This window comes from Meriones unguiculatus, chromosome 15 (assembly GCF_030254825.1).
Source record: "Meriones unguiculatus strain TT.TT164.6M chromosome 15, Bangor_MerUng_6.1, whole genome shotgun sequence".
Taxonomy (NCBI): Eukaryota; Metazoa; Chordata; class Mammalia; order Rodentia; family Muridae; genus Meriones; species Meriones unguiculatus.
Window position 1 is genome coordinate 23,248,351 of NC_083362.1, and position 14,271 is coordinate 23,262,621.

At 38.2% G+C, this 14,271-nt stretch overlaps 1 protein-coding gene across 14 annotated transcripts in view; it reads right to left on the reverse strand.

The window, feature by feature from the left end:
• The window catches only part of Pam (peptidylglycine alpha-amidating monooxygenase), a 296,974-nt gene that overhangs the window by 42,672 nt on the left and 240,031 nt on the right, over positions 1-14,271 (reverse strand). For 9 of the 14 annotated variants that reach the window (XM_060368297.1, XM_060368299.1, XM_060368300.1 and 6 more), the window contains one exon: positions 7,326-7,643. The exons of the other annotated variants lie outside the window; for them this stretch is intronic. In XM_060368297.1, coding sequence (XP_060224280.1) covers positions 7,326-7,643 — 318 coding nt within the window. The remainder of the gene's footprint in view (positions 1-7,325; positions 7,644-14,271) is intronic. 14 annotated transcript variants of the gene reach the window in all.

Below are 14,271 nucleotides of genomic sequence, written 5' to 3' on the forward strand. Positions count from 1 at the left end.
GTGCATTCTGGATCAGGAAATGAATGCTTTCCTTCACAATGTAACTACACTATTATTATTATTATTAAATTATTATGAATGGTTATTATTGTTATTAAAAGTTAAAGGTAGTAACCTTTAAGAATAAATAAAGAACCTTAAAGAATAAATAAGTAAAATAAAGGAATACTTTATGAAGATGGATCTAATAGTGACTGCTCTTATCCCTGTTACACAGCATTCATGAGTCAGGGCCCTCCACGTGCATTAGAATCAATCCTCATCATTTTCACATTTGATAGAATGGATGTTTAGTCTGAGTCAGACCTTAGACCCCAGTTCCAAAACTAATTTTTCCTAATTATAAAAATAGGAACATTTAAAATCCTCATCAACGAAATGGTATGACAAAAATATATTTGGGTTCTATCTTTAACTTGATATTTTCAGTCACAGAGGAAAAAAATGTAGTTCAGCTTTCATTTCCTCTCCACTGAAGTGATTCAGCACATGACTAGTTAAACGTTATAGAATTCTGGTTTAACCAGATAGTAATTTTTGCACAGCCATCCCTGACTCAGGTAACTAAAATGTTATCTGAGTTAAGCTTAGATAGCAAATAACATGGTTAAGATCAATTGCTTATTTTTAAAATCCTGGATTTGAGAATAAAATAGAGAAGGCAACGTTTACAAAAATAAAGCAAGTACATATTAGTTGCACATCCTAGCAGCCTTAACACATTCATTGTTTTAAAAAAGATGCCAAGAAAAATGAAATCATTGTTCTGAGACTTTAAATGACATTCTTTCCAAATGACATCTAAGACTTTTATAACAAATTACATTATTTTCCAAGGAATACTTGCATTTATTATGAAAACAGTAAATGTGTAGCCTCATAATCTGTCAGAGATTTAAAAATTAAGTATCACTGTTAAGATTATATCAATAAATCACTAAAAGAACCTCACACCTTTCCAAGAAAGAGATTAATGCTCGTGATCAGTGCTACTGCCACATGATCTTATTAATAAGCACTTAAAAGGGCATCCACTTATCTGTGTCATGGGAGGACTAACAGAGCTACATAAAACTCTAGCTTGATAAAATTTAAGGAGAGGACTATAACCTGACTTCAGTACAATAAGGCTCCTGTACAATAAGTCCTGACAAGAAAAACTGGATGAAATCACTGTGTTCCAACAAAATGCAGTGATTGCTTCCTCTACCCTTGTCACCTCCTACTAGCTAAGTAAATATGCTTATATTTGACAGATTTATTAGGTATTAGAAGAGCCAGCAATAACTGTAATTAACCAATGTTATGGGGGAAATATTTGCGACAAAGTCAAAAAGGAAAATAAGAATTAATTACAATGTCCCACTTAACAGGAGTGAAATAAGAAAGAGGTAAGAGATAGCCAGAGCCTCAAAAGCAGTGGCAGGATGAGTGTAGAAAAACTTCTAAGAATTAAAATTATATATATATATATATACATATATATATATATATGAGCAAAGACTTAGTCTGCTACAACCATTATATTATCATACAATCTGAAAATATACTCAAAACTGAAGTTTTGTTTAAAGTGCATTCTCATGGAATAATGTTACTAACTAGAAAGATGTAAACCAGTTGGATTGAGTTGAGACTGAATCAATCATTCTTTTGCTGTAATAGTTGTATTAATTCTCGGAGAGTTTCATATATGCGTGCAATGGATTTTATTCATATTTGCCCTACACTTCCCTTTAAGTCCTTCCAGAAACACTCCTCACCCCCTCACCCCCTCATGTCTTCTTTCTTTTTTGGTTTAATAACCCACAGAGCCTAATTTCCGTAGCAGCCCTCATACTCAGGTGTGGGATCGCCCACCAGACTGTGGAGCCACACCCTTAAAGAAAGCTCATCTTCTTCCCCCAGAAGTCATCAACTTTTAATAGTCTCTGCAGGAAGAAGAAACAAATAGGGTTTTCTTTGTGGCCAAACTGTTTAGGTCTAGACAGCGAACATATGAGAAAAGTAATTGACACTATGGTTATCATAATTGTAGGCTGAGATGATGGGGCAAGAATGGGAAAGTCTTTCTATCCATTTTTCTTTCCAGTTTCATGGGGGTACAGAAGGATGAGATTCGTGGAAGGCAGGACTCAGGAGCAGATCTTTATGACTTTGCTTCTTGGTTTCCCAGTTATGACACTCTGAGCCTGTAACTTAACCTTCACATGCCCTAGGTTCTGCCTCTCTAAAATGTGATTATAAATAGGCTGTTGTAAGGATTAAATGAATTAATATATCAAAGACACTGAGCTTTTGTCAAAGTAAGCGCTAAATATTTGAATAATTGTCTGTTATCATCTCAACCACTCCAAAACTAAGCCTTCCAAGCCTTTTTAGTTTTTTAGTTTCTCAAGACAGGGTTTCTCTGTGTAGCCTTGGCTGTCCTAGACTCACTTTGTAGACCAGGCTGGCCTTGAACTCAGAAAGATCCTCCTGCCTCTGCCTCCCTGAGTGCTAGGATTACAGGCATGTGCCACCATGCCCAGCCAAATGCCTTATTTTAACCTAGAAAATCTGTAAGACTTTACCACATAGAAACATGTGACAGAAATGTGTATTAAGGATGATCTGAAAAATTAAGTGAATGTTGATTTTAGCAATCAATAAAAAAATTAAATGAACCATAAGCTCTAGATTCTTCTTTTGAATCAGAAGTATAAACCAAATGTGGAGCTATGTTACAATATACAGAGGGTTTCAATGTCTGAATCAGTTCTCCATATGCTAATAATACACGGTAGTGTGATAAAATCTGCCAGCTAAAGCCGGATAGAAAGAACTAACTGCAAATTTCCATTGATTGTTCAGTTTACAGACAGTGACTTAAGATTTTATTTCTACTCTATTAATACTATCTCAGCACAAATATTAAACAGTGAATGACAGAAAATAAGCAACATTAAATATAAATGTGAAAAAATTTGTCTCAGTCACTGAGTTGACTATTTTCATCCTTCAGCACATGTATCTCATAAAACACCGATGCACATCAATGAAATTAGATCTGAGGATCAACCAAGGGTCAGAGGTTTGAGGACCCACAAGCTCTCTATGACAAGGCACTACCAAACATTTACAATTTGCTAATGTCTGAAAATCTGCTCCTTTCTATGCAGTTCAAGAAAATAATGCTGCATGAGGCAACCAGATCAACAAGGGCAAATGCATGTTCTCTCTTATTTGAGGATCCTTAGCTCTGACTATTTAGGCTCTATTATATAACTCAGAATGACACAGAAAGCAGAAAAGTAAAAAAAAAAAAGTCCATGATGAGAGGGTGAGAGAGAACATACTGAGGATAGGGAAGCAATAGATGCTATTAAAAGAGAAAGGGAAAATGGTGTGGAGGGCCTTAAGTAGAGAAGAGTATAGAAGAGTAAATCAGAAGGACCATGGAAAAGGTCTGCTAAGACTGAAAAGGCCACCAGAGAAACCTACTATTTTATAAACTTCATTTAAAAAATACCAGGAGGACTGTAGCAAAATCATATTTCATGGACATGAAAGGCATGTTGAACCCATGACCTTTCAAAAGCTATGGCTGTTTATACTACACCTGCAAAAGACCACATCAGGCCACATTCCAACAGATCAGGGAAGGGCTTAGGTGGAGCTACAGGCGCTCCATAGTTCCCGAGGGAAGCTGAGTTAGTTTGCTCCAGGGACTAGAATAGTTGCCCATGCTCCACTGGTCAGTGATGTGCATATGAGTAATGATAATTGGACTTAACAGGACACACACATACACACACAATAGAAGAGAAGAACATGAATTTGAGAAAGGAAGAGGCAGGGGCACAGGAAAAATTTCAGGGATGTCCAGATATAATAAAAATGCATTGTACTCATGTATTAAAAAGTCAAAAAATAAAAACATCCAAGGATTCTCACCAAGAAAAAGAATATGCATCTGCTCCAATACCCTGCTAGGTAGAATCTTTTAGAGGTCCTAGGTGGAAGGCTCCTGTCCTGTTTCCTGTCTTCTCCCACTTCTGATGTCCATCCCATTTGCCCTTCTGAATGAGGATTGAGCATCTTTCCTAGGGTCCTCCCTGTTGGTTAGCTTTTCTAGGTTGTCCAGATAGCAAGAACTAGAGACACAGGATAGGGCTTTGAGTAGACACCTTAAAGCCTCCGAGTTGTGAGGGGCCAGGATTCCAAGAAACACTACATGAACCGGCCAAGCACTTCAACCAAGCCAAAATTGACTGAAATTAAGGCACTAGACAGTGCCTATTGGAAATTATAATGTCCAAGTTTTAAATCTAGACTGTGGGACCTCATTCAATAGGTTAACTTCTCTTGGCTTCAGTTTATTCTGAAAATTAACATGCCTTAAAGATATCTGAAATTACTTAGTGCTCTAATGTTAAGTGACCAAATAGCCTTGCATTTTTGCTGCAGTTCAATGCCACATAAAAAGCAGCTTTCTTTGTTTTCTTTGCATCTAATACAATTTCATCTAGCAAATTAGGCACTTAAAGAGACAGTTAATTCCTGTAAGACCATTAGGGCCATTCTCAGCTTTGAGTGGAGTAAAGAAAGGGCAGAGGATAAACAATAGCACATTTACTCTCCTTTCTGATACTTAGAGAAGGACACATTAATTAGACTAATACTAATTGTATAAGGTGTTATGTGTGACAAACTTCCTACTTTCTTTTCAGAAGAATGGAAGCCTGCTGCAGATTCCAGCTTCCTCTGACTTGAATGAAATGACACTGGAGCAAACTTTTTTTTTTTTTTTTTTTTTTTTTTTTTTTGCTATTGCGTGGTCCATCATATAACAGCAAACAGGAGAGGAAAAAGGCAGTCATGTAGTGAGAGTTTTGGTTTCTTTAGAGACCTAGTTACATTACATGAATGTATTTGTTTTAATCTCAAGGGTGGGATAAGGGGCTGCTTTAGTTTGTCCACAGCTATTAACTATGATTGTCTCCTGCACTAGCAGGGGCGTGATTTGTGCCAGCTGCAAATAGTCTAATCCTGAGAACTTGTGAGAGGGCATAAATACCAGAACCTCAAGAGGGCCCATGGCAGCGGCTGCTCTGCCTGCTGCTGCCCACCCTTGCTGCTGGTTCCTCCTGCTGTTACATTTGCTATTGCTGGTTTGCAGGACTGCTGGATATGCTGCCTGTGAAAGCTGAACTTGCCCCAAGGAACTACTTCCATAAACAGCAGGAAGTAGTCTAAGCAAACATAAGCTGCCCCTTTCCCCTCTAACCTTCAGTCTCTCCTACCTAGTGTTGAGGTGTTGGATTAGGGTAGGTAAGGGTTGGAAGGGAAGTAGAGGTATAAGGATCTGCAATAAAATAGGTAAAAATATAGGCCTACATGGTTACAAGTCTCACTAAATGTGAAGTTCAGTTTTAAAGATTTTGGAGTTATAACAGTGAAGTAACATTAAAGCAAATCATTTCAGAAAGAAAATGCACATATAGTTCTTTCAACAACTGGGAGCTGTGCTGCCTAACATCAAGGAGTCCTTAAATTTAGTGACATTTACCCATATTTACGATAGAAAGAAAAGTTCCCCGGTGAGATCTTCAGAGGAAATTTCTTCTCCTGAGCACTGCCTCATGGCTAGTTCTGGGAATAGCAAATGATGTGTGTGTGTGTGTGTGGGGGAATATTTTCTGCTCTTTAAGAAAAACTAAAACTTCAGAAATACACAGTCTTCTTTAAAAATATGTGTTCGTGATGGTCTGCATGTATGTATGAGCACCACACGCCTGGGACCTCCAGAGGTCAGAAGAGGGTATAGGAACTCCTGGAACCAGGGCTACAGGTAACTGTAAGCCATCATGTATATGCTCAGAGTCCAACCCGGGACCTCTGCAGAATACTATGTGCTCTCAACCACAGAATAAAAGTCCCTGAATGCTGACTTTTCCTATTGCCACTTATGATAATAAAGACTGACCATGATATCTCAAGTTCAGGAAATAAAAGATGAGTGATGGATTACCGCGTGCTGCAGTTCTAACATTTAACACGTGAACAGAATTGCACTTTTTTGTCTTTTATATGTCTATGTTCTTAGCACAGAGGCTCACCCAGACCCTTGTGTGTTATGAGCCAAATAGAGACACAATAAACTGCATATCTGCTACTTTACTCAGAGATACCAGTTCGCCTGTTCATTGGTAGGATACGGAAGCTGTGTTTTTCTTAAACATCTTGGGTAATTCTCAAGCAAGAAGAGTTCCAGGTTCACCTCTTGAGAAACACAGTTTTATTAGACAAATTTGGAACCAGTTAGAGCCTGTTAAAATATGAGGAGTTAAAAGTGTAGGCTCCTTAACACCTCATACAGACCATTAGGCCAGTCCCAGTGGACAGTACTCGAAACTTCCATGTGAGCAAAGGCACTGCATGCTAATTTTTTCAATTATAAATAAAAATCAGCTGGGTGTTGAATAATTCATGGCCTCCTGCAAAGCTGAATTCGAAAACATCAAGCTGGCAGCCGGTGCCATCGAAGCCCGCACATGGACAGCTGCCATGCATGCATATCTGTTACTTTTTTTGGAGATTCTCTCCACATGCTTTATTACTTGGCTTTCCACATTAGCAAGTCACACAAAACACAATATCACAGAGGCCACAGCATAATTAAAGACAAAGATGAGCCATCCATTCCTTGCTGGAACAGAAACCTGAAGGGAATAAGGTATTGTCCTCTAATTATGGAAGCCAATCCTGGCTAGAAATAAAGATAAATCTGATAACTATTGACTTACTGGAGGTCCCTTCAGAAATGTATATTCAATTTTCAATTAAGATAGTAGCTGATAACGGAACTTAGGAAATTAGTCATAAAATGGTTATATTTTGCAAGTCAGTAGGATGAAAATGTTCAGAGTATTTGATTCCTTTGAGAAGACATTAATTACTTGAAGATAATGTAAGCATTATATACATTGGCATTTATAGGTGAGGTTTTGAAATTTCAATTTCTTCTCATTGAGCCAAGGGGAAAATGTTGATTTATTACTCTGAATTTCACATATCACTCTTTCCAGAATGACTAAGTGTGGTCTCCTTTGGAGTCACTCACTGAATAAATGATGAATCTGTATAGTATCGGATCAACACAAAATAAAAATATCTCTTCAAACAAATGTGGTATTTGGCAGCTCAAATCTGAGTCATATTTGTTCCAATAAGATCTTTTTGTTGTTGTTGAACTTTACTACCTATTTTTATTCCCTTCAGATTTTGCTAATGTGGATTGCAGTGCTTCATACTTTATTGCTTAAAAGAGACCCTCAACACACCTCCTGAGTGCTCTGGCTCCCAGGGACCTTCACCAGGCTGCGGGGCTGAGAAAGCTCTGCGCTCAGCTGGCCTCACAGTTGATTCTAGTCTGTGGAATTTGTGGATTCTGTCTCTGACTAGGATAGCATTGCCCCTGTCCTCACGCTCTGGACCCTCTCTGGCATCCAGCCGACCAAGGTCCTTTTTCTGGACTACGTTTGCAATCTCAGCTACCAGTTCGGAACCAGATTCTGCCTTTTCTGTAGGATTATATTTGTGCACATGAACAACATCTTCCCTTTCTCCTAGAAGCTTGGAAAGCAGTGAATAGAAATCACCTGTAGGGGGAAAAAGAAATAAAGAGGCAGAAGGTTTATATGACAGTAAAATTTACAAAATTTGGTGCGCTTGAAATATCATCTCTTGATCATGGTAATAAGTGACAGGCAAGGTTGTTTGCACACTTTTACATATAGGAGGGATAGAGGGATGGGGAGGAGAGAAGGGACAGAGAGAAGGGGAGATGGAACTCAAACACTGGAAACATAATTTTACATTTCATTTACATACTATTTTTTCTCTGCTATTTCACAGACTGTGACCATTAACAGATTTGTAGAAATAAAACAAAGTAATGCATATGTGACTACATGGTGTATTTTAATCACTGGCTTTCATGGAATAGACTATGGAAATTAAGAATTTAGGAATCCATTAGCTATCAAAAATAAAATAGCCACAGATACATTAGAGAAAGCGATCATCACAACCAAATGATTTAAATTTGTCTTAAAAACCTGTTAAAGCATAAGCTACAACAAATAAAATCCTTTTTTCAAGAATATTTGTGAAACATAGCAATCTATCAGACATGTATATTCACATGGCAACTGAGAAACCAGGCTTAGGGTTTTCCTAGTAGCCACCATAAATAGTTTCAATTGTTCCTCTTAAGCAGTAAGTGAAGCAACTCCAGAAGAATTATTCTTTGATATAATAATCCTTTAAAGACACTGAGAAACAAAGAATACAAAAGAAAAAAAAACCCTAATAATAAATCATTAGCTGAGCTAGTACTACAACAAGCTTGAATAGGGTTTCATGAAAACCATATATAAACCATGCATAAACTAAAGAAAGGCCATACAATATTTTAGTCATCATCATTTATGTGTTCAAACCCATTTTGTCTGCTATGTGAATGAAAAACACACATGTGGGTCCCCTGGCAACCCCCCCCAGGTCTTCCTGTTCTCAACTGTAGTTTGGCTACTAGAAAATCATGATTGTAGATTTTGATTGCCTATACTTAATTTCATCTACAGCACCACAGGTTAATATTTTTAAACGCATTTCATGGCCAGGAGAAGACAAAAAGTCTTAAGTGGTTTAGCTATGAGGCAAGCCACTGAAGAATATATTCTTAGGACATTTGTGCAAAAGGATACAAAGTCTCTGCAAATGTATGCTAGCACATTTGACATAGTTACAAATAATCTTGGCTTAACAATTCAAAGTAGGCTTCCAATGCTTGCCCATGAAATCAGCTTATCCTAGGTGAAACATTTAATCAGAAAACAATTACTAACTAATAGAGCCATCTCTTTAAAGGAAACAAAACAAATCACCACTCAACCAAACTGGTTAGGTCACAGTCACACACTACCTAGCAGAAGAAAGTAAATCAGCTAAATTCTTTCTCTCACAAAGTATAAACAATTCATCACACTTCTGGAAGGAGACAATGTTATTTCAAGAAGATACAAAACACATAATTTCAAACTTGAATCACTGTCATCAGGTTGATATGAAAGGAGGAACACAGACCTACTGCTTTGCATAGTCCTTCAGGTTCATCAAAGTCTAAAGGCCATCGTAAGATAACAAATGTGGAACACTGCTGTTTCTTTGAAATAGCCATTTAAAATAATCTTTGCGTTAGGAAAGGGAAATGTTAAAGCTATGTGGCAGACTTGGTTCCACGCTGGTTGCACTGAACTGCGAAAGCACAGCCCTGGACACCACTAGATGGCTGTCTCATGTAGAAACGTGACCATTCAACCTCTCTTTTCCTTTCCCTTTCTTCCCTCTCTCTTGGCTGTTCCTGCATAGATGGAATCTTGAAATGGTAAACATTTTTCTTAGACACATTAAGATCTCAACTTAAGATATAGGTCTGATGAGCACATTATAAGGAGGAGGACATAAACAGAAGAAATTGGCTGGAAAATTTTTTTTCTCCTATTGTGTAAAGCATTTCTACTCTGTAGATTGTTTCTTTTGCTGTACAGAAGCCATTTAATTTCATATAATCCCAACTGTCATTCCTGCTATAATTTCTCTAGCTGCTAAGTCATTTTTAGAATGTCCTTGTCTATACATTGAAGTGTTTCACTCAAGCTTTCCTTTGCCATTTTCAGAATTTGTTATCTTCCATTAAGGTCTCTTGGGTAAGAGACAAGAATCTAGTTTAATTCTTCTACATTTTGGCACCCAGCTTTCCCCACAGCATTTATTGAAGAGGCTCCAGTGCATTTTTCTGACAGCCTTGTATTAGTAGTGGCTGTTTAAGAGGGGATTGGGCTGAGGGAATGGAAGGACAAAAGAACATTGAAGGGAGGGTTAAACAAAATTAAGGATACATGACAAAGCTATATGGAAACCCACCACTTTGCAGGTTTTTAAAGGCGTCTGAATTGAGAAACCATGCATGGGTAGATAATGCTGCTCCCAGAGGTCATAGATCATTGAACAGAAATCCCAGAACCAAGCATGGGATGCCTTCCTGTGAAATGTTTGCCGGGGAGGCTCTCGGACGCCTCTCAAAACAATAAAGGCTCTTGCCCTGCTCTTGGTTGTTCACCAGACTTAGAGTTTAAGAAACTATTTTTTGAAGACACCATTCACTTTCATTATGTGACCTAGAGAAAACAAGCTGGTACTGAACTGGAAACTTGTCTGTGGGCTAACTTTCATGGTGACAGGACGTCTCGCTCAGGCAGTGGGAGCTGGTGATGCATATCTGGGATCCCTCCCTGGAGAGGGATGGTGAGGAGGTGGGCTGAGCAGAAGGTGCTGCACAGGCTGCTGGGGAAGCAAGGACATTTACACTCACAGATCAGTAATGTCTTCAGTGAGCAGTGGCTAATACAGAGACTCGTAACTGTAAAGAATGCTGGCAACTGTGATTGCTGAGTGCTATAAATGAGTAACCTGCATCACCTGCTCCATGGTCAAAGGTCATTACTGAAGAGGCAGAAGGCAGAGTAGGAGAGCCAGAGAATGGGGAGGGAGGGCTGCTATGGAATGCTGTCTGTGGTCATGACCATTGCCCTCTTGAACTCAGAGCAGCTGTGGCTACTGTACAAGATAGAACCCCAACATTACAACCCGGATGTAATGTTGATACCCAATGTGTAGATGAGGAGCTACTGGCAGTTACTGGCATGGGGGAGGAAGAGACAATTTTCTTCAGTGATGTAGCTATTGTTATGCTGGCCATGTTCCAGTTAATAACACCACATCTATATACATGCATAAAACTGTCAAAGGATAAATTAAAAACATTTAAAAGAACTATAGGTGTTTTGTTTTACTGTTGTGTTGTTTCTGAGTTTTCCATTCCATTGGTCCATATGTCTATTAAAATCCACATATGAAGTACACTCAAGCGTACTGGATGGCTCCCTCTGCTAGTCCTTCCAATGGTACTTAATCTTTTGAACCTTCACCTCATGTTTGCCTCACAGGCTATAAACACGCTCACTGGAGGCTTGAGCAGTCATGGAGGAGAGACTGGGCAGTGCTCCTCTTCTGACATATGGTGTTGAACTGCTCTACCTCTGCTGCCTTGGCTTGTGATGCAGAGAGCCACACCTCCTTAAGACAACCCCCCTTCCCGTTACAGTCCACAGACTCCTATCCCTCACACCCCTGCATCTTTCTGCTTCTACTAAAAGTTCCAACATAACCAAAAGGAATTTCTTGAAAACGACAACGTGCTATGCCTGCAATGTTCAATGCTAGAGCCAGCACATGCGTCATGTGGCTAGTATCCCTGAGCCATGTCTGAATCTTACATACCTTTAACTAATGACAATAAATAGCCAATATGTGTCACAATGAATGTAAAGGACTTGTTGTATGTCCTTCCCTCATCCACTTCCTAACCCAAATTGCAGGCAGATGCATTCATTTCCCTCTTTACCACTCTATGACTTCTGCATGAGTTATCAAGAGTTCAAAAGACAACAAATATTGCACTGTGGCTTATTAGTGATATGAACATAGACATTTACTAGAAACTCCTTTTATGATGTTCTATACAAATTTCCTCCAGTCATCTCTGCTTTCTGTTTTCCCTCTGCACAACATACGGAAACACTGGGATCTCCCACAGTCTACCCTGGATCGTTTCCCCTCATACTCAGTGATCTTAATCATTTACAGCTAACGCTTTTACCTCCAGGAAAATTTCCCTTAAACCTGAAGTTTTGCTAGCACCAAACTCACGTATAAAACTGTATTCTGGGGGCTAGAGAGAAGGCTCAGTGCACAGGAGGAACACTGTTCTTCCGGACAACCTGAGTTCAGGTCCCAGCACCAGTCAGAGGCTTAGGCATGACAGTAATTCCAGTGTCAGGGGATTCGACTTCCTCTTCTGACCTTGGACCTGTACTCATGTGGATATACGCCCCCCCCCACTTTTAAAAACATTTAAAAATTTTCCTGTATTCTGAAATTTCTACTTTGATGCTATTTTCACTGATATTGGAAACTTAACACATCTAAGATTGAATTATTTTTATGCGTTTGATTTTTGTATTTTTTCATAATTACTCTCTCAGTCTAAAATATTGAATTTGCTCCTATCCCTCTATTCACCAAAAAGTCCAAATTATGCTATTTATGAACATCTTTGCTTCCTCATCAGAAGTGTTCATCACAGATTCCCAGCATCCTCTGGTTGTCATGATTAGAAATCTTTCCTCCCAAAAGACCCCAATTGTGGTCTGGACTTGAAACCTATCAGGAAGCTGAAGCTTCTCCCTGTCTGCTGACAGGTTTGTAACTGACAGAGCTGCTCCTCCCTCCAGCCTCTGGGTGGAGTCCACAGGCATTTTCTGCTCACCTCCATTAACCTGTGCATTTCTGAATGGTTTTCTCTAGTTCTATACTGAGACTCTGTTAATTAATTGCCCAAATGGGGATATTTTGTGTCAGGTAGAGCATGTCATCAATATTTACATTAGGAAACATGTGGACAATCTTAGGGAAGCTGTTTGATACCTTAACTGAGGCTGACAGATAACAATCTTTCAAGTAGCTAATAGTCCAGGTAGCAGTAGCAATGTGTTTTAGATTAGTATGACTTCACTGACTGCCTCATATGAAGGGAGACATTTCATGGCTGTGACACAGCTATTATTATTTCCCTCACTCTAGGTGGGGAAGCTAAAGGCAATTCTGTCTTGCCCACTGACAGAAAGCTAAGTAGGGACTCTCAGCACATAGTCTTACTGAGTTCCAGTCTACTGAAGTTTGGATACAATTGTGTCTCCTAAGTATTTACAGGTCAAACAGTTTTTGTTTTTGTTAATTATTAATATGGTTGAAAATTTTTAGTCAGATTACTGTATAATATCTCAGAATTCTGTAGAAGAAAGTCCATTAGCAGATGGAGTCTATCTGGCCTCCAGAAAGTGAGCTAAATAAACCTATTTTTAAAATAGAGTTACATTTCTTTGGGTAATTTGTTACAGTAACAAAACTGACAAATATACCTTCTAAACTGTTCATTGTACTGGATGCCGGGTCCTTTCTCTCACCTGTAATGGTCATAAGTTCCTTTCTGTAAATTTACTTCTAATCTGCCAATCTACATTATTTGTCTTTTAAAAATTATCTTTCTTCCAAATTCAAAAGCCAGGTTTACTTTTAAATGAAATCACTTTCTCTCTGCTCCAACCTATTCTTATTATGACACGGGGAACTTGTAAACTAACTAGTATGTATTTACAATAGTAATTTTATAAAACTAAACTAAAGGGTAGTGACTAGTCTCTTTGTTATGAAAAAGCAGAAGTGTTCTTTGGTTTCCTCATCAGTTTTGCTTACTACCATCAACATAACTTTTCATGCACAATCAAATTGTACACAATCTGCTAAAATGGTTTTTACGCATTTAAATTATCTCTGGGAATATAGAATTACAATATACAAATGTCAATAAATAACTAACTCCTCTTTTCTTATCCCCCACCATATTCCTACTGTTCTGTGCAGTTCCAATCATGGGAGATTCCAACAAGTGATTCTATAACTACAAGTAACATGTAAAAGATGTTGGCCTTTGCTTCTGGTTCAGTAAAGACATTTTTTTTCTTTGATATTTTTATAGTGTAGAGAGGTCCCATTCATTCCTCCAACACCCACTAACACCTTGATTTTTATGAAATGCATAGGTAGGTCTCCGTTGTTAATTTGACCGAATCCATTTGATATTTGGAAAACACAATTAGAATAGCAACTAATGTGCTGAGAAAATGGGAATGCACAGTACATTGCAAATGTAAACACTACCAATTAAACTCTAAGTTTCCAAGTTGTGTGCTTGCTTTAATTACCTAAGGGAGCAATGCAATTTTTTTCTTTTTTCTTTTTTTTTTGCTTAGTAGGAACAATTTATTATTTCCTACTACTTGAAAAGAATTTCTCTTGCTTGTTTCAAAGAATGTGATGAGGATAAACTAAAATAAATAAAAACACACATTGTGAAAAAAAATAAAAAGAAAGAAAGAAAGAAAGAATGACCCATGATGGCAGATGTGGTAGTTCACACCTATAATCCCATCTCTAAGCAGGTGGAGGCTGAGAGAGCTAGGGTCTAGGTCAGCATGGGGTACAGAATGGCATTTGTCTTAAAAAAAAGAAGAAAAGAAAACTCTCAAAATAGAAAAATGGAAA